The 18,681-nt window shown below is 45.2% G+C and overlaps 1 protein-coding gene across 2 annotated transcripts in view; it reads right to left on the bottom strand.

Annotated features, from left to right (window-relative positions):
* msraa (methionine sulfoxide reductase Aa) overlaps positions 1-18,681 on the bottom strand; it is a 576,857-nt gene that overhangs the window by 326,641 nt on the left and 231,535 nt on the right. For both annotated transcript variants that reach the window (XM_072499028.1, XM_072499029.1), the window contains exon 2: positions 2,002-2,070. In XM_072499028.1, coding sequence (XP_072355129.1) covers positions 2,002-2,070 — 69 coding nt within the window. The remainder of the gene's footprint in view (positions 1-2,001; positions 2,071-18,681) is intronic.

The raw sequence follows: 18,681 nt of genomic DNA, 5'->3' as shown, positions 1-18,681 counted from the left end.
GCAGTTCCTGTTAATGTCAATCCTGTGGAAGCAGCTGAGACTACAGAATTATGCCACTCTACAAGAACCAGATAAAACCCTCAAAGATTCTTTGCCCACTCATGTATATAATATTTAGTTAGAATTGGACTGAGTAACTTAGTTATTGAAGATTGTGTAAGGGAGTTAAAGGGGGAGGGTGTGGTGATTGTCCCTTTAAGGACAACACAGCAGATTAAGGGTGACTTGGCCTGGGGTCCAATTGGGACCCCCAGAGTGGGAAATCACCCCAGGGATGGTGCCCTCTCATGTAGGGAGCAAACTGCAGCCATGAGGTTGCTGAACAACCCTTGCTATTAAATCCTTTTTGTGTTCGTTAAAGAAGTCTGTGAAAGTGCATTTTTGCAAGGAGAGTTCTCTATATCAAAGGTGTTATATAAATGCAGGCTTTTGTTACTGGCAGAGCTAACTAGATCTACACCCAGGATATTAACCTGCCTTTTCCCTTTTGGGAGGTTAATGAGCTTATTGCCTATTTGCAGCATGAACTGGCCTCTATTCAGATTGTGATTCTAGTTTATGCTTGAACAACAGCCTAAGCAATGGCTGCCACTAGCCTTTTAAACTGGGCCCTATTCTGGCTGAACCTGACATCCTTCCTGCATCCACTGCTGCCAATTGAGTAGCAAATGAGAAGGCAGAGATGAGGATAAGTTTTTTTTTCTCTCAGAGGGTCATTAGTATTTGGCATTCTCTTTCCCAGAGAGCAGTAGAGGTTGATCATTGGATGTATTCAAGGCAACATTAAATGGATTTTTGATCGCCAAGGTTGTCAAGGGTTACGTGAGGCAGACAGGAAAGTGGAGTTTGTAATGATATGTATATAGTCAGGCTAGTGAAGGGTTAATAATTGCATCTATGTGTAAATCAAACACTAGAGGGCGTTACTAATTCACTGTATTTAAGACGGCCTCTCTGGGAATTCTGGGAGAAGCTGAGAAGAACATGGGGAGAGCAGAATGAAAGTTGACTGGAGATATATAGCCCAAGGTCAAGTCACAGTGTAGTTAGTAGTTAGATAGAATATTGAATACTGTAGTACAGATTCAATATCTTTTTTTATTATCTAAAAAATCAGTAGAGTGTGCGAACTTCATTTAATTAGTAGTGTAATAATAAATTAGTTTGTTTAAATCTTTTGATTGGTACAGTATATTCTTTGTCAACATTACATCGGGCCATTCTGGAGAAAAAGGACAAAGAATACAACATATTACCAGACGTGGTAATATAACAGAGTTGAGGCAACAATTAAATCAGCCATGGCCTACTGCTGATCCTAATTCTAGTGTACTTCTGTATACGCGACCCTTAGCCAATTAAGTACTTTGCATAGCAAAGTTGTGTCACATTTGCATTTCCACATTGGCGCCGAGTCAGAATCCAGACGTCATCTCCATGTTGGGGTACCGGAAAAGAAATAAAATCCCACCCTTGCTGTTAGTTGTGTCTTTTTTAGATTGTGGGCTCAGACATTTTACTTGTGTGTGAAATTTGTTATATTAATTTAAACTTACACTAGGGCTACCAGCTCAAGAATGCAAAGAAGAAATTAATTATACACCCTTACCACCCATTTTGTGCCATACTAGTAGTTCTGGAATCACAGCAAATATATTTTTGATCCAATTTTTCCATCAGGTCAGTGAATTAGATTTTTCACAACTCCTTCAATACCCTCATGTTAAATAGTAATAACGTGAATTAGGTTCTTACTTACTCTTGTCATCAAATTTACTTTTATCCCCCACAAATACTGGGCACAGACTTTTGTCAATGCGTTTCTATAATGAGCACAAGGTTTCTATAAATAGTTATTTCAGGGGCGGTGTAAAAAATCTGTAACACAAGCACTGTCTGAAGGGACCATGCCAAACCTGAGAAATGATCCTTTGTCTTTAACTCTATGACAGAATGATCTAATTGAAACATACAGTACCTTAAATTTCAAGAATAACTTACCAAACATTACCATCTGTAGTCCTTCAGGGAATGGACCGACTGTCCTATTTCCATTGACATGATGTTTTGCTGAAAAATATAAGAAGCAACACTTTAAAAGCAAGAGCAAAGAAGTACATGCTGCCTAATTTAATTACGGAAATGTCAAGCCAACAATTTTCTGAGGGAGCGGTTTTAATTTACTGTACCAAGGGAAAATGTTGTATAAATTGAACTGAACTCCTTTATCCTGTAAATGTGAAGTTACAATGAAACAATCCTCGAAAAGAGCACAGTATGAAGCTCAAGCAAATACTCATGCATTAATATTACGGGATTTACACAACAGTAATAAAAATATTTAGTAATAGTATTGCAGGCAGCACAGTGGTGCAGTGGTTAGCATTGCTGCCTATGGCACTGAGGACCCAGGTTCGATCCCAACCCTGACTCACTGTCCGTGTGGATTTTGCACATTTTACCCGTGTCTGCGTGGGTTTCACCCTCACAACCCAAAGATGTGCATGGTAGGTGGATTGGCTATATCTTTTTATTAAAACAGTAAAAAATATATACAAGGCCAAACGGTACAAACACTAATTTTGTGTTGGAGAAACAGGATACCCTCCCTTCAGTACCAATGTACGGGGAACAGTTCACAGCACATTTCTACAAAAAACAAATGGTATAAGCACTAAACTTTGCACTGGAGAGACCAGATCCCCTCGCCTCTGTACCAAAAGGGAAAGGAAGGGGGGGGGGGGGGGGGGGGGGAGAGAGGGGAAAGGAGGTTGGTGGGGAGGGAGGGTGTCGGGATGTTCAAGGGGGGCCCAATAGGATACTGCCTGAACTATCTACGGAGGCAGAAAAACAAAAGAGCCTTCATTTATGATGTGCCAGATTCCGGGAGTCTTCCAGAGGGGGTGAGGGGCGACACAGTGTCAGGCGCGAGTGAGCCCTGCAGCCCATTGCAGAGAGCCTCATGTGCACCCTCCGCTCCCAACACTGGGCCCCTTAATTGGAAAAAAGTAATTGGGTACTCTAAAAAATGTTTTTAAGTAATAGTATTGCAAAATATTAAGTTCCTAAGCTAGTATCAACTGCCGTTCTTGTGCCAACCTTGGTGTCATATTTGACCTCGAGATGAGCTTTTGTCCATATATCTGTGTCATCGCTAAGACTGCTTATTTCCTCCTCAATATCACCACCCAAATCTGCCCCTACCTCAGCTCATGTGCTGCTGAAACCCTTATCCATTTCTTTGTCAGTTCTACACCTGACGACTCCAATGCATTCCTGACTGGCTTCCTGTCTTCCATTCTCTAAAAATTGGAGGTCATCCAAAACTCTGCTGCCCATGTCCTAACTGGCACCAAGTTCTGTTTACCTATCAGCCCTGTGCTCACTGGCTTACACTGGCTCCTGATTAAACTCTAACTTTTTGTTTTCTCCATGAATTTATCCTTCCTGACCTCTTTAACCTCCTCCAATTCTGGCCTCTTCCACATCCTCAATTTTAATGATTTCTTTCAATTTTTTTCACAGGGTGTCACTGGGTGTGGGTAAGCCAGAAGTTATAGTCCATCCCTAATTGCCCTTGAGAAGGTGGTGTTGAGCTGCCTTCTTAAACTGCTCATGTATGTACACCCACAGTGCTGTTAAGGAGGGAACAAGGCAGTCTTTAGGACAAAGACCACTCCACTGGCGTACAGGAGCAAAGAAGAAATTAAACGTCCAGGATAAAGAAGGATCTGAAACTAAATATTCCTCAGCACCTTCCAAGGATTCCAACGATCGGAACACGAACCTCATTACTTCCAACGTGTCGACTCAGCTGAGCCCAGGCGGCCAACTGCCTAGAATCTAGCAGGGGAGAAAGGCCTAGCCGGCTCAGGCGACCCCAACCCCTCTTGTCCAACAACAGGAACAGAACCGCACAGAACCAGGGATTGGAAGTTCAAGCCTACCCCAGGCCTCGAAGACGGGATTAAATGTGCTCTATCGAATCAAAGCTGTTTGGCCTCCAGATCAAGGCTCCCAAGACAAGGCTGCCAGTTATCAAACTCAGCTAGGAACATCTCTACCACCTCATTGGAGACACCAGGCATGACCGCGCTCCTCATCGGCTGCCTTCGTCTTCAGCTGAATTCCTCAGGATGGACGAGAGGCCATGCAATAAGAACTCAACCGTGCGGAGTCGAGCTTCAAACAGAGACCATGCTGTCTCTGCACCATCTCCATAAAGACGCGGCACAACTCTTAAAATGGACTATAACGTCCTGCACCTCACAGCCAAGACTATCAGACGGATCACCTTCATCGCTAGCTAGCAGCCATCATCTGTCATGTCTGCACAGTATCATAAGTGCAGGAAACCTCTCAAAGGCAGCTACACCACCAAAGACGAGGGCCCACCCCAACTCCCTCTAGCTGCCACGAATCAACAGGGATTAAAATATATTGACTTGACTCAAAAGTGCTGACACATTGACCAACAAATCTTGGTACATAGTAAAAACATACACTCCAAAGACAGACATAAAAGAGATGTTCACGAGGGTAAAAACAAAGATTGAAAGATGAGCAGGGCCAGAGCTTGCAAAACCGCAGCCGCTCTCACGCTCAGATCATGTGATTCCCCCCCAGAGTCTCTCTTTTTGGAGATGGTCATTGCCTGATACTTGTGTGGTACAGATGTTACTTGCCACAAATTTTGTCCAGGTCTTGCTATATTTGGACATGTACTGTTTCAGTATCTGAGGAGTCACAAATAGTGCTTAACATTGTGCAATCATCAGCGAACATCCTCACTACTTTTTAAAAAATAAATTTAGTGTACCCAATTCATTTGTTCCAATTAAGGGGCAATTTGGCATGTTTAATCCACCTACTTTGCACAACTTTGGGTTGTGGGGGCGAAACCCACTCAATCACGGGGAGAATGTGCAAACTCCACACAGACAGTGACCCAGAGCCGGTATCGAACCTGGGACCTCGGCGCCGTGAGACTGCAGTGCTACTATTGCGCCACCATGCTGCCAACATCCTCACTTCTGACCTTATGGTGGAGGGAAGGTCATTGATGAAGCAGCTGAAGATGGTTGAGGCTAGGACACTGCCCATGAGGAACTCCTGCATAGATAGCCTGGAACTGAGATGATTGACCTGCAACAACCACACCCAACGTTCTTAGCTAGTGGTGACCCCAACCAGTGAGTTTTCCTGTTGATTCCCATTGACTCAAGCTATGACTCCATTATTACTGGTTTATTTTATGTAAAAATCTAATCATACTTTGTTGTTATGAATCCTGTCAAAGGTAAATGCCATTTATACACAGCAGGACGAAGGAATAGAACTTCTGTTGCAGGAACTTCTGTTGCAAACTTCTCCACATCAATAAGGCAATCCAAATCAGAAACTATCCAATTCGATGAAGGATTTACAATTAATTTGAATTTCATTTCAGTTTTGTGCCTGCATACGTCAACCAATGTGGTCTGAAAAACTGTGCAAAGCTCTTTCCAACCATTTCAGAGTTGCTTACTAGCTTTTTTTCTTGTTTTTACATTTGTGAAGGAATTTATATTGTATTTTACTATTGACTCATATTGACAGCCTTTACATGAAAGGGAATTATAAATACTCTCAAAGCTCAGTTACTCGGAGTGTTGCTGGCCCACTTTAAAAAATATGTTTTGAACAGTTTCCAATTTCCATTCGACCCTTGGGAGCAGGCTAACAACATGGAAGTTACAAAAGCCTGCATTTGAAGTGACTGCGTTAGTCCGCTCCCTGCTCAATTGTGAGCTGCTCAGATCTTTACATGTTCAGAACTGAATGAGTGTGAGGAAAGATGAAGCTCGCTTGTTTGAAATGTTTCTTTGGCAACATCAAGGATATTGAAATAATTGCAGGAGTACGTTTTCGGATAAGAGTTCACTAACTTAAATTGAATTAAGCCTTTGGACTCCCAATTTTCTTTTTGCTTTAATAATTGTACCTTTCATTTTACGTCTGACCATTGCATTCTAAATGAATCAACTTGTTTCACAAGATCCTCAGGATTTCAAAGTGCTCCACAGCCATTGAATTATTTTCAAAGTGTAGTTGTATTATTTTATAAGAGTCATAGCAAAGTATCATAAATAGCAATGAAATGAATTCTAGCTAATTTGCTTTCAATATGGTTGGTTAGAGGATACTGGGAATGAGTGCCTGGGCACCAGAGGGGGGGGCAACATGTTGAACGTTAAAAATGTACCAAAGAATTTATTACAGACAGATGTGGCATCCATTTACCGTCCTGTCTGGAGAAAAGTGACCTAAGAATTCAATTGCGCCCAAAAATGTGGAGGATGCAGACTACCAAAGGAGGCTGATGGACGTTTCCCAAGAAATGCTAAGTGCACAGGGCAGCCTGTCAGTGAGCTTGAACACAATGGCTGAGGGCATGATGGAGTCTAGCTTCAAGTTGTAAATGGGGTTTTCACATGGCATCAAGACCTTGAAGTCAGTGTAGCGACATTTTGCAACGCAACATCGCAAATCTAGATATATGCAGCCAGAATGTACCTCAGAGTTCCTCCCAAATGACCCAGCATACTAATAGACTGAATAACATTATCAGTGGCAGCACTGCTCTTATTGCAGGAATACTCTGCATTTATGCCTGAGCCATGACCGGAGTGCATTTCCCTTGCAGCCAGTATGGGTCGTGACAGCAAAGGTTGAAATAAGGGTGGTACAGAGGATGAGTGAAGCATAACACCATCAGAATAGGCAATTTTTAAAAAATGCCCGATGTTAAGAGGCCAAGTCAGCAACTAGCGTGTACGGAGGGCACTGTTAAATCTGGATATCCAGCAAGTGAAAAAGAGAATACTGAAGCCCAGAGGTTATTCACTTACAAGTTTTTATTTATAGTGACATACATTGCATACTTGAACTAAAGTAAACCTTTTTCAGCTTATGCTATACACAAGTACAAGCACAGGTTGAATTTCCATTTAATACTCACCATTTGAATACAATTAGTACCCACAATTAGCAGGGGTGCTGTTTTAAAGAAAGTCCTTGCCAGATCCTTCCTGACTTGTTGGGCAACTTTGTCACGTGGCATGTCAATCACTGGGGCAGACCAACTTCAGTAAATTATGTGCACAAATCCACAAATGGGACTTGGATCAACAAACTTCCCAGTCAAGTGAGAGTTCCATTAATTGAGCCAAGGTGACACCAAAGTCTCGCCAAGATATAGCAAAATATCTAGACATTTACAGTATACACATTTCAACAAAGCATTTTCAGATTTGTCCAAAATTCTGCTCATAACAGTAAAATCGCTAATGCAATCCGAAACCGAACGTTTAATGTGTATGTATCATTATTATACTTCTCCACTGCATCATCACTATTTGTTGGTCCATACCCATCCGTTATTGAGCTTAGAAGCATAGAAATGTTATCGCACAGAAAGAGGCCATTCAGTCCATCGTGTCTGTGCCAGCCGAAAAGGAAAATATATAAACAAACTGCCCATTCTCATCCCACCTTCCAGTACCTGGGGCGAAATTCTCTGGTATCGGCGCGATGTCCGCCGACAAGCGCCAAAAACGGCGCAAATCAGTCCGGCATCGCGCCGCCCCAAAGGTGCGGAATCCTCCACATCTTGGGGGGCCGAGCCCCAACCTTGAGGGGCTAGGCCCACACTGGACTAATTTCCGCCCGCCAGCTGGCGGAAAAGGCTTTTGGTGCCCCGCCAGCTGGCGCGGAAATGACATTGCCGGGCAGCGCATGCGCGGGGGCGTCAGCGGCCGCTCACGACATCCCCGCGCATGCGCTGTGGAGGGAGTCTCTTCCGCCTCCGCCATGGTGGAGACCGTGGCGAAGGCGGAAGGAACAGAGTGCCCCCACGGCACAGGCCTGCCCGCGGATCGGTGGGCCCCGATCGCGGGCCAGGCCACCGTGGGGGCACCCCCCGGGGCCAGATCGCCCTGCGCCCCCCCCAGGACCCCGGAGCCTGCCCGCGCCGCCTTGTCCCGCTGGTAAGGTAGGTGGTTCAATCCACGCCGGCGGGACAGGCATCCTCGCAGCGGGATTTCAGCCCATCCGGGCCGGAGAATCGCGGGGGGGCCGCCAACCGGCGCGGCGCGATTCCCTCCCCCACCGAATATCCGGTGCCGGAGAATTTGGCAACCGGCGGGGCCAGGATTCACGCGGGGGGTCGGAGAATCTCGCCCCTGGTCTGTAGTCTTGCTGGATGCAGATCCAGGTACCTTTAAATGAGTTGAGGGTTTCTGCATCCATCACCAAACCAGGCAGAGAATTCCAGACACCCACTACCCTCTGGGTAAAGACGTTTTACTTCATCTCCCCTCTAATTCTCCACCAATCACCTTAAATCTATGCCTTTTGGTACTTAACCCCTCAGCTAGGGGAAACAGGGCATCCTTGTCTATTCCACCTAGGCCCCTCATAATTTTGTACACCTCAATCAGGTCACTACTCCGTCTCACCTGTTCTAAGGAAGACAGCGCTAGCCTATCCAATCTTTCCACATAGCTGCTATTTTCCAGCCCTGGCAACATTCTTGAAAATTTTCTCTGTACGCACTCTAGAGCAATTATGTCCTTCCTATAATGTGGTGATCCGAAGTGTATACAAAATTCCACCTATGGCCTCACCAGCATTACAATTTATACAATTCCAGCATTACATCCCTGCCTTTGTATTATATACCTTGTCCAATGAATAAAAGCATTCCAAATGCTTTCTTTACCTCATTATCCACCTGTCCTGCCACTTTCAGGGACCAGTAGACATACACTCAAGGGGCGGAATTCAATCAAAAACTTTCTAAGAGTCATTTGAGATGTGCTGGGCGGGGTATTTCTCGCCGGAATTTTGAGTGAGATGGTACTGCTATTCAACCACAATTAGCCATGGGCTGGATTTTTCAGTTGAGGCCGCTGCAAAATCGCCATGGAGGGACAGGGACCATGTAAAGATCCATTGACCTCGGGCAGGAATTTTCGGTCGCCGGGCAGGCACGGCCGAAAAATCCCGTCCCATGTTTTTGCACCTTGAGGATTTTCTCCCTGGTCAAGCCCACACAAATTTTTTTCATCACTGAGGAGCTAAACCTGCTGGCCAGATAGACTCCTCAGACATCAAGCTGCCATTTTGAATAATGCCCTAATGTTGAAGTGAGCTTGAGAGTCCCCCACCCACCCCACCCACAGGCAATGTCAGCCCTGCACACAGGGGCATTATCCTACACACCCCAAAGTGAGGCCACCCCGCCATGGGGTCACTCAGAGCCCCCCCTTTCAGGTATTCCCACCCTCCCTTTAGGTCCCCTCCCCGAGTGCATCCAATCCCACCCCCCCTTCATGTTGAGAGATTTTGAACTGCTCAGCTGGAAATTGATAGCACTTAACTCTTTTTGAAGTGGTTGAAGTTTATAAACATTGTGGTTTAAACATTTCAGAGTTACTCAACCATGAAGGAGGATGAATGAAGCAAGGCTCACAGTTGTGTGTGTGCAGAAGGTGTCAATCACAGCCCAGTGAGGGAAATGAATGAATGGCTTGCAGCTCAAGGATCTGAGGGGTTTAAACACAGGTCACTGCTTTCTCTTTCCAGGAATTGACACGTGGTGCTCCCTCTGTCTGAGCCAACAGGTGTATGTCCAGGTGAGTGTTACACCAGTGATTATTTTCACTGCCTCTGTCTGGACTGCTCTCTAGCTTCCAGACAGGATTCTCTTTTCTGGGGGGCTTCCAAGTACGTTTCACTTTTCTGGGGGGGCTTCCCGATAGGGGGATCTTTTCTGGGAGAGTCAGTGGGCGTCACACTATTTAGGGTGTCTCTTTTTTTTTAAAAACATTTTATTAAGGCATTTATGGTTTTAAAACAATAAAAGATACAAATACAAATGTAAACTTACTTCAGTGCGTAACACATCCCTTCATCTCCCACTTTTCCCACTATTTCGGGTGTCTCTGAAGGGTCTCCCTAATTAGGGGTCTCTGGAGCATTCTCTTTATCTAGGGGGTCTCTGGGAGGGTCTGGTGGGGGTGGGGTGGGCAGGTCTTGATTGTGAGGGGGGTGAGGGAAGGAGGAGGGTTGCCTTTGGATGAACTTTGGGGGCAACTCCCTTAAGCAGCTTCCTCCTTGGCCCACGGCAAGCTCCACCACATCAGGGCCACGCTGGAAAATATTTTTAATGATTCCTGCCCATGTGATTCCCGGCCCAGAGGACCACACGGGCCTGGAGAATATGGTGGCAGGCCCGCTAAGTGGATGCAAATGGATCATTAAGACCCATTTGCATCTGCCAGCTGGCACGGGGGGGGGGGGGGGGGGGGGGGGTGCAGAGCATCGGAAACGGATCGGCGCCCGATACTCCACCTCATCATAAAAATTATAATAATCTTTGTTAGTGTCACGAGTAGGCTTACATTAACTTATTGGGATTTTGCTGTTTCCTAACTTATTTGTTGGATTGATATGGAAATAGGATGGAGGGCTGTAAAGGTGTAGATGAGATCTTGCAATTTATACTACCCTCTGTGGATAAGTTATTCTTTGCTGGAGACCTGAAATTTAGGTTTCTTTATTTGTTCTAATGTACAAAAGAGACTCAGTAGTGCGAACTGTGGCGAGCAGGTGGGTAATCCTTCAGTGTCCTGATGCCCACCACAATAAAAAAAAGATTTGTTTCCTTAATGTAACTGAGTACAGTCTCACTTGCTGCCCTGTTTGAAGATTTTATGTATAAATAAATATCAAGAGCCAATATGTAGCCATGTGATGCAACTTAATATTTTAGATCATTTAAATAATTGGTACTCACTACAGACTTCAAACAAGAATCAAGCTACATTCTTATTTCATTTCTTTTGAATTTATCATTCCGCCTCAAAAGCATCGGAATTATTATTTGTGATAACCTTCAGCTTTTTTATATGCTCAGCTATGTTAGGGAAGAAAACATTAATGGACTGTAGAGGAGAATAAAATTAATATATTTTTACTGTACTAATACAGTACTTACTGTACTTATAACTAATCAGGAGCCCCGCTACTGATGGCGAGTGGCGGAGAATTTCACCCAACAGCTATCCTCTTCACTATTAACTACACAGCCAATTTTTGTGTCATCTGCAAATTTCCCAAGCATGCCTCCCACATATAATTCCGAAGTTATTAATATAGACAGCAAACAGAAAGGGGCCCAAATCTGAGCCCTGTGAAATGCCACTGGAAAGTGGTTTCCATTTGCAAAACATAGTGACCATTACCCTTTGTTTCCTTTGAGCCAATTTTGGATCTAACACACCATCTTCCCCTGTATCTCAAGGGCTTTTACTTTTCTGACCGATTTGCCATGTGGAACCTTATCAAAGGCCTTACCAAAAGCCAAGCAGACAACATTGACTGTGCCACCCTCATCAATCTTCCTTGTTGCTTTCTCAAATAATGCTATTACATTAGTAAGACATGATCTTCCCCTAACAAAACCTCGCTGACCATCCGTGATATCCTCGATTAATCTGTTACTTTCTTTTTTTTTTAATTTAGAGTACCAATTTGTTTTTCCCAATTAAGGGGCAATTTAGCGTGGCCAATCCACCTACCCTGCACATCTTTGGGTTGTGGGGGTGAGACCCACGCAGACATGGGGAGAATGTGCAAACTCCACACTCGAACCCAGGTCCTCAGCGCCGTGAGGCAGCAGTGTTAACCACTGCACCACCGTGTCACCACAAATCTGTTCCTTTCTAAGTGACAGTTTATGCTATGTCTCAGAATTGATTCTAATAATATGCCCACCACTAAAGGCAGACTGACCGGCCTATAATTATTTGACTATCTCTCGCAACTTTTATAAATGATGGTACAATGATTCCTGACCTCCACTCCTCTGGGACCTCGCCTGCATCTAGTGAGGATCCGCTATTTCCTCCTTGGCTTCCTTTAACAGTCTGGGATACAATCCATCCAGTCTTGGTGACTTATCAACCTTCAAGAATGTCAGTCCCTCCAGTAATTCCTCGTGACTACGTAAAGCCACAAATGAAGGCCGGGTCCTAGCCACTGCAGAGTGCAGTGTCCTAGTTTTGGTTAGAGCACTTCATTTTCTTTGAAATATGCCTCTGACTTCTGAAATGTCTGTCAATAACCTTTCACAAGCTGCTGCTCCAATATGTTTACATAATGAATCATCCTGGAAAACCTGGTCAGGAAGTAGCTTTCTTCATTTAATTACCCATCACACAAAAATGTGAAGGAGAATTAAATCAGTTATTCTTTCTGAATTCTTATTTGCACGTGCTCAGGAAGGGGATACATGTGGTAAACTGTGTTGGGAACAGTAAAACTAATCCTTTATGGAAGCTATTTTCTGTATTTTACCGCTCAGCCCGATGCCGAATGTCAGATTGAAGAATTAATATACAAACTCCACAGGGGGCTGTAATAAATTGAATCTAAAACTCAGACTAAACCAATTGTGACCAATTACAACCAGAACCGAGTATTTGGATTGGGAAGTGTATTCTGCCACAGTATCCAATATAAATACAAAAATAAATACAAAAAGGGAGAGGAATATTCATTTCCAATTTTAAAAAAAGGTCTCATCGGTGATTTGACAATCCATATGGTCCTAAAATAACCATGGTCCAAATCTTCCATGGAATTGCAGAGTCTGACCCCGCGCCGGGTCGGAGAGTCGCCTGGGGGGGGAGGAGAAGGTTGGGGGGGACGAGAATCACACCACGCCGCCCCAACGCTGGCTCGCCGATTCTCCAGCCCCGATTTTGGGGCGCCCGCGGGATCGCCGCTGTGCCGGTCGGCCCCGGCGATTCTCCAGGCCTCGACAGGCCGAGTGCCCACCAAGTTTGGCCGAGTCCCGCCAGCGTGGGTTATGTATGGTCCTACCCGGCGGGACCTCAGAGTTCTGCCTGCGAGGGCCGTCCTGGTGGGGCGGTGGGGGGATCTGACCCCCGGAGGGGGAGGGGGGGCCTCCACTGTGGCCTGGCCCACGATTGGGGCCTACCGATCGGCAGGCGGGCTAGTTCCTTGGGGGTCTATGTTCCTCCACGCTGGGCCCTTGTCGGGCTCTGCCATATTGCCCGGGGGCCGGCGCGGAGAAGGGAACCCATGCGCATGCACGAACGCGTGTCGGCCGTGGCGCACATGCGCAGACTCGCGCCGGCCGTGACGCGCCAGCTTTCGAGCACCGGAGCTGCGGCGACCATTCCGCCGCCATACTAGCCCCCTAGGAAGGGGTGGATAGCTGCCAGGTGAGGCCAGTTAACGCCGGAGTGGCTCGCCTAACTTTTCACACCGCGTCAGAACTTGGCCGCAGTATTGGAGAATCCCGGCCTATAGACTCTTGATTTTATTATCTATCCCTGATCCTTCTAGAATCCTCTTAGAATCAGCTGGTATGCGTTATGTGAATATACAAATTAGGAGCACAGTAGGCCTGTCGGCCCCTCGAGCCTGCTCCGTCATTCAATAAGATCATGGCCGATCTGATTGTAACCTCAACTCCACATTCCCACCTACCCCCAATAAGCTTTCAACTCCCTTGTAAATCAAGAATCTCTTCAGTTCTTCCTTAAAAATACTCAAAACCTCTGCTTCCACTGCTTTATGAGAAAGAAAGTTCCAGAGACTCCGGACCCTCGGAGAAAATAAATTCTCATCTCTGTCCCAAATGGAGAGGGACTTGCAGTGGTGGATATGTGATGAGCAGATGCACACGTGGTGGCTCCAGCCAGGGTACTTTGATTTTGTCCCTTCTGCCTGGATCATGGGCAGTTTCGGGGGGGAAAATTTGTTTTGTTTTATGGGATAGGGTCTCCTCATAAAAGTAATGCTCAGTGAGCACAATACAAGGTAAGGAATCTTTGTCAGTCTCAGAAATTCCTCGAGCCTCAGTGGGAGGGGGAGGGGACATGGCGGAGTCGTTGTGTCGTTGGTATCTCCATGATCGACCAAGAGTCGACCGAGACATTGAAAAGCTTCTTGACGGACGAATTTAAGAAGCAGCAGCAGGGGTCGCTGGAGAAGGCAATGGTGGGGCTTTGGCCCCTATTTCGGGCAGCTTTGAAGAGGATGAACCAGCCGGTAAAGGTGCAAGATACGGTGATTCAGAAGGTGGAGGTGGCGCTCTCAGACCATCGTGATCGGATTGTCTCCCTGGAGGCAGAGATGGCGTTCCTGGCTGACGAGTGTAAAGCGTTAAAGGCCAAAGTGGACAATCTGGAGAACCGCTCCAGACGGCAAAATTTAAGAGTCACTGGGCTACTGGAGGGCTCAAACTGTACGGACTATATGTCCAAGATGTTTGGAAAGTTGGTAGGGGAGGGGATTTGCCATCCCCTCCTGAATTGGACCAGACCCATCGGTCGCTGAGGCAAAGTCTAGATCTGAGGAGCCACCACGGGCTACCATCGTCAAGTTTCACAGATATCAGGAAAAGGAACGGGTCCTGCAGTGAGCGAAAGACCACCAAGTCTGTAGATGGGAGGGCCATGCCATCAGAATATATCAGGACGTTGGGGAAGATTCGGTAAAATGTGTGCAGCGTTCAATAAGGCCAAGGCCGTGCTGTACAAGAGCAACGTGAGATTTGGTGTGGTGTACCCGGCTCATCTTCGGGTGACTTTCAAAGACAGAGATTATTACTTCGATCCACCAGATTATGCAAATGAGTTTGCCGGGCAGCAAGGACTGGGGGTGAACACTGGGGGTGAACTAAAATGGTCAAGGACTAAAATGTTAGGTTCATCTGCATTTGTATTTATTGTGGGATTTTTGTAAGGTGGGGGAGGACATGGGGTTGTTGGGTTTTTTGGGAGTGAAATTGGGGTTTGAATATTGTACTGTTGGGAGTTGTTTGGGGCAGTGGAGCAGGACAGAACAGGTGGTGCAGAAGGGCAGCGTGGCAGGGCAGTGCAGCGCGGCAGGACGAGTCAGTGCAGCATGGCTGGGCAGGACAGGGTTACGTGTTAAAAAAAGGGAGCATGTCTTATCCTTCACCTGCCTTACGCTCGTTCGTCTTTGCTGGTCCTTTTCTACTTCAGCTGGGATCAGAAGTCCCAATTGAAAATGGGTAGTATCAATGAGTCGGGGAAGCTTTCCAGGTAGCAGCAATGAGCTCACCATTGCCTCTGACAAGAGGATTCGGGCCAAGGTTTATTTATGGATACAAAATCCACAGGACAACAAGTGAAGCTGTTAATAGAGTTACAGGAGCGTAGGGAAAAAAGTTAGTCCTTCAGCTCGATTCATTAAATGAAACCGTGTCTGATCTATACCTCAACTGCATTTATACAGCTTTGTTCCATTATCTCTCCATCTACTCTCATTCCTGAAAATGCCAATTGACTCAATATTTACAGCCTTGTGGTGCAGGTATTTAATACTCTTTTTATGAAGTTGCACTGTGCAAACGTTTAAGTACCATAAGTGCCAAAAGGCATACAAAGCAGTCTGATAGCCCAGTATAAAAATATTCGGCAAAACATTTGTTTAAAAAAAACTGAGTAAGGCGGCGCGGTGGCACAGTGGTTAGCATTGCTTCCTACGGCACCGAGGACCCGGGTTCAATCCCGGGCCCAGGTCACTGTCTGTGTGGAGTTTGCACATTCTCCCCGTGACTACTTGGATCTCACCCCCACAACCCGAAGATGTACAGGTTAGGTGGATTGGCCACTCTAAATTGTCCCATAATTGGGAGAAAAAAAAAAATCGGATACTCGAAATTTACTTTTAAAAACTGAGTACAGACTTTTTTTTTAATGTTTCCAATTAAGGGGCAATTTAGCGTGGCTAATCCACCTTCCCTGCACATCTTTGGGTTGTGGGGGTGAGACCCACGCAGACAGGGAGAGAATGTGCAAAGCCCTCAGCGACAGTGATCCAGGGCTGGGATCAAACCCGGGTCCTAGGGGCCCTGAGGCAACAATGAAATGAAAATCGCTTATTGTCACAAGTAGGCTTCAAATGAAGTTACCGTGAAAAGCCCCTAGTCGCCACATTCCGGCGCCTGTTCGGGGAGGCTGGTACGGGAATTGAACCGTGCTGCTGGCCTGCCTTGGTCTGCTTTCAAAGCCAGTGATTTAGCCCTGTGCTAAACAGCCCAATGCTAACCACTGCTCCACCGTGCCGCCCACTGTGCGCACAATTTAACAACCCCAGGTCCGGCCAATTTCAGTGGATTTTTGATCAGCTCGCCACATTTTCCACACTGCTCCCACTGCCCCAGGGCTATAAAATTCCACCCTTGTTTTGAACGATCCAATGACACAAAAAAAGGAAAAGAGAAAGGTCTTGCCGAAGCAAACTGAGGAAGCCCAATTATTTCATCCGATGCAACACGAGACTGGACCAATCCTTTCATAGTTCAGTGCAGAAGGAGGTCATTCGGCCCGTCAGGTCTGCAGCGACCCTACGAGAGATCAGCCCACCTAGGCCCACTTCCCCCACCCTATCCCCCAACTCTGTAACTCCACCCAACATGCACATCTTTCGCTCCGCTAATTCCGACATATTTACATCTTCTGAATACTTCACAAATGTTATGAAATACATTTTAAAAATTGCTTCATGTATCATTGTATTGTAAAGCATCTTAAAACATATTTGATCCCAAATTATTACTTGATGCCTCGATTGTTCGACTTTTTGTTGCTTTTCATATTTTCCTCAAGTTAATATATTCATAAATTTACCAAAAGTCATTTTTCTTATATTGCCACAGATCATTTGTCCAAGTCTCTACCCTCTAGTTGAACCAAGGCCATCGTAATTACAGAGAAGGTAAATGTCTGTCCGAATCAAAAAGGAACCTGGTGTGGTTACGAAGCTTTCTTGGAAGTGTGTGATCAGGCAATGGGAGACATTCTTCATAGAATCATAGAATTTACAGTGCAGAAGGAGGCCATTCGGCCCATCAAGTCTGCACCGGCTCTTTGAAAGAGCACCCTACCCAAGACCACACCTCCACCCTGTCCCCATAACCCAGTAACCCCACCCAACACGAAGGGCAATTTTGGACACTAAGGGCAATTTATCATGGCCAATCCACCTAACCTGCACATCTTTGGACTGTGGGAGGAAACCGGAGCACCCGGAGGAAACCCACACACACACGGGGTGAACGTGCAGACTCCACACAGACAGAGACCCAAGCCGGGAATCGAACCTGGGACCCTGGAGCTGTGAAGCAATTGTGCTAACCACCATGCTACCATAAAATAAGTTGCGCTTAGTCTAGAATCCAATCTCCAAAATTTACCAAATGGCAGAAGCATCCTATTTCTAATCATGGTTCACTTTTGACATCACATGCATTACTTCAAGATAAATATTCAACAGCCCCCCCTTGAAGATCCTGGGGCAGTTACATCACCACAAACTGGGATTAATGAATCTCGGGCGAGATCTTCCAGCTGTTCACGCCAGTGGGATATTCTGGTTCCGCCGCTGCCACAACACCTCCCCGGGCTTCCTGGTGGCATGAGGTGGGTTCAATTGGAAATCCCAGTGACAGCGGCAGAACCCGAAGATCCCGCCACCAAGAAACATGCCACACGCGGGACGCCAGATAATTTTGCCCAACATAGATTTCTTTACATTTGAAGCTTCACTGGCGACTTTGGACAATTATTACAAGTGCAGTATGTTTTCAACCACCTGCTTTTATATTTTACCCCTGCCTTCATTTCTATTCGTCATCCCGATTCCTATTTTCCACTCTCCTTTTTTCCCAGGAAACTCTCTTTTTCTCCCGTCTTTAGATGTGAGTTTGGAGTCGTCTGGTAAATAAACTTTTTCGACAGAGCTTGCGAATTCCCCTCAGAATATAATGACATTTGTCCTCTACAAATGTGGCAGGTCTGTTCACTGTTCGGCCTCCAATTCTCTGTCTGTTAAAATGATGGCCTTCACTACCATGAAAGTACTCATGGACCAGTTTATTAAATGTCAAGATTTATTTCTGGACATAAAATACCAACCACAAACAAATGAAACATGGCTTCGGAGTCAATCTAAAAACGGGTGATGACAATAGTAATAAAATGAATGACCTATTCTGGAACTTATCAATATAAAATCAGATCAGCAGACAGCAGAAAACAGACACTTCCATTTAGGCTGTGCTGGACTTAAATCCAGGTCTCAGAGCTAAAAATGACCTGGTACTATCATGACTCCACCCTTGAATTCTAATCAGTTTACCATTTAGAAGGACAATTTAAAAAAAAACACATTCAAACTTTGTTAAAAATAATAGACTTTTTCCCAAAACACATTTATGATTTGACTTTAAATAGATATCTTCATCAAATTAAAATTAATGATTTTCTACATGTTTTGATCATCAATGTTTAATACTTATTTGGAGTCAGAATATTATCAGCATGCAATATTTTTCTTATCGATATACATCAGTGGATTCTTTGACATCACATTTTCTCTTCTCTGGGCAAAGTAGGCCAAAGAAAAATGTAAAACTCTCTGATAAATACTGTATATTTTTAAATAAATATAGATATATATACACACACACATTTTTAATTATATATATGTATATATAAATAAAAATGGCTGTTAAGCCAAGAGCTTGATTGTAAAACTCTTCTTGTGTCTGAGATTAATTTCATAACACTTATT

This window comes from Scyliorhinus torazame, chromosome 4 (genome assembly GCF_047496885.1).
Source record: "Scyliorhinus torazame isolate Kashiwa2021f chromosome 4, sScyTor2.1, whole genome shotgun sequence".
NCBI lineage: Eukaryota > Metazoa > Chordata > Chondrichthyes > Carcharhiniformes > Scyliorhinidae > Scyliorhinus > Scyliorhinus torazame.
Note: the sequence above shows the minus strand (reverse complement) of the source record. Positions and strands in the feature narration are given on the sequence as shown.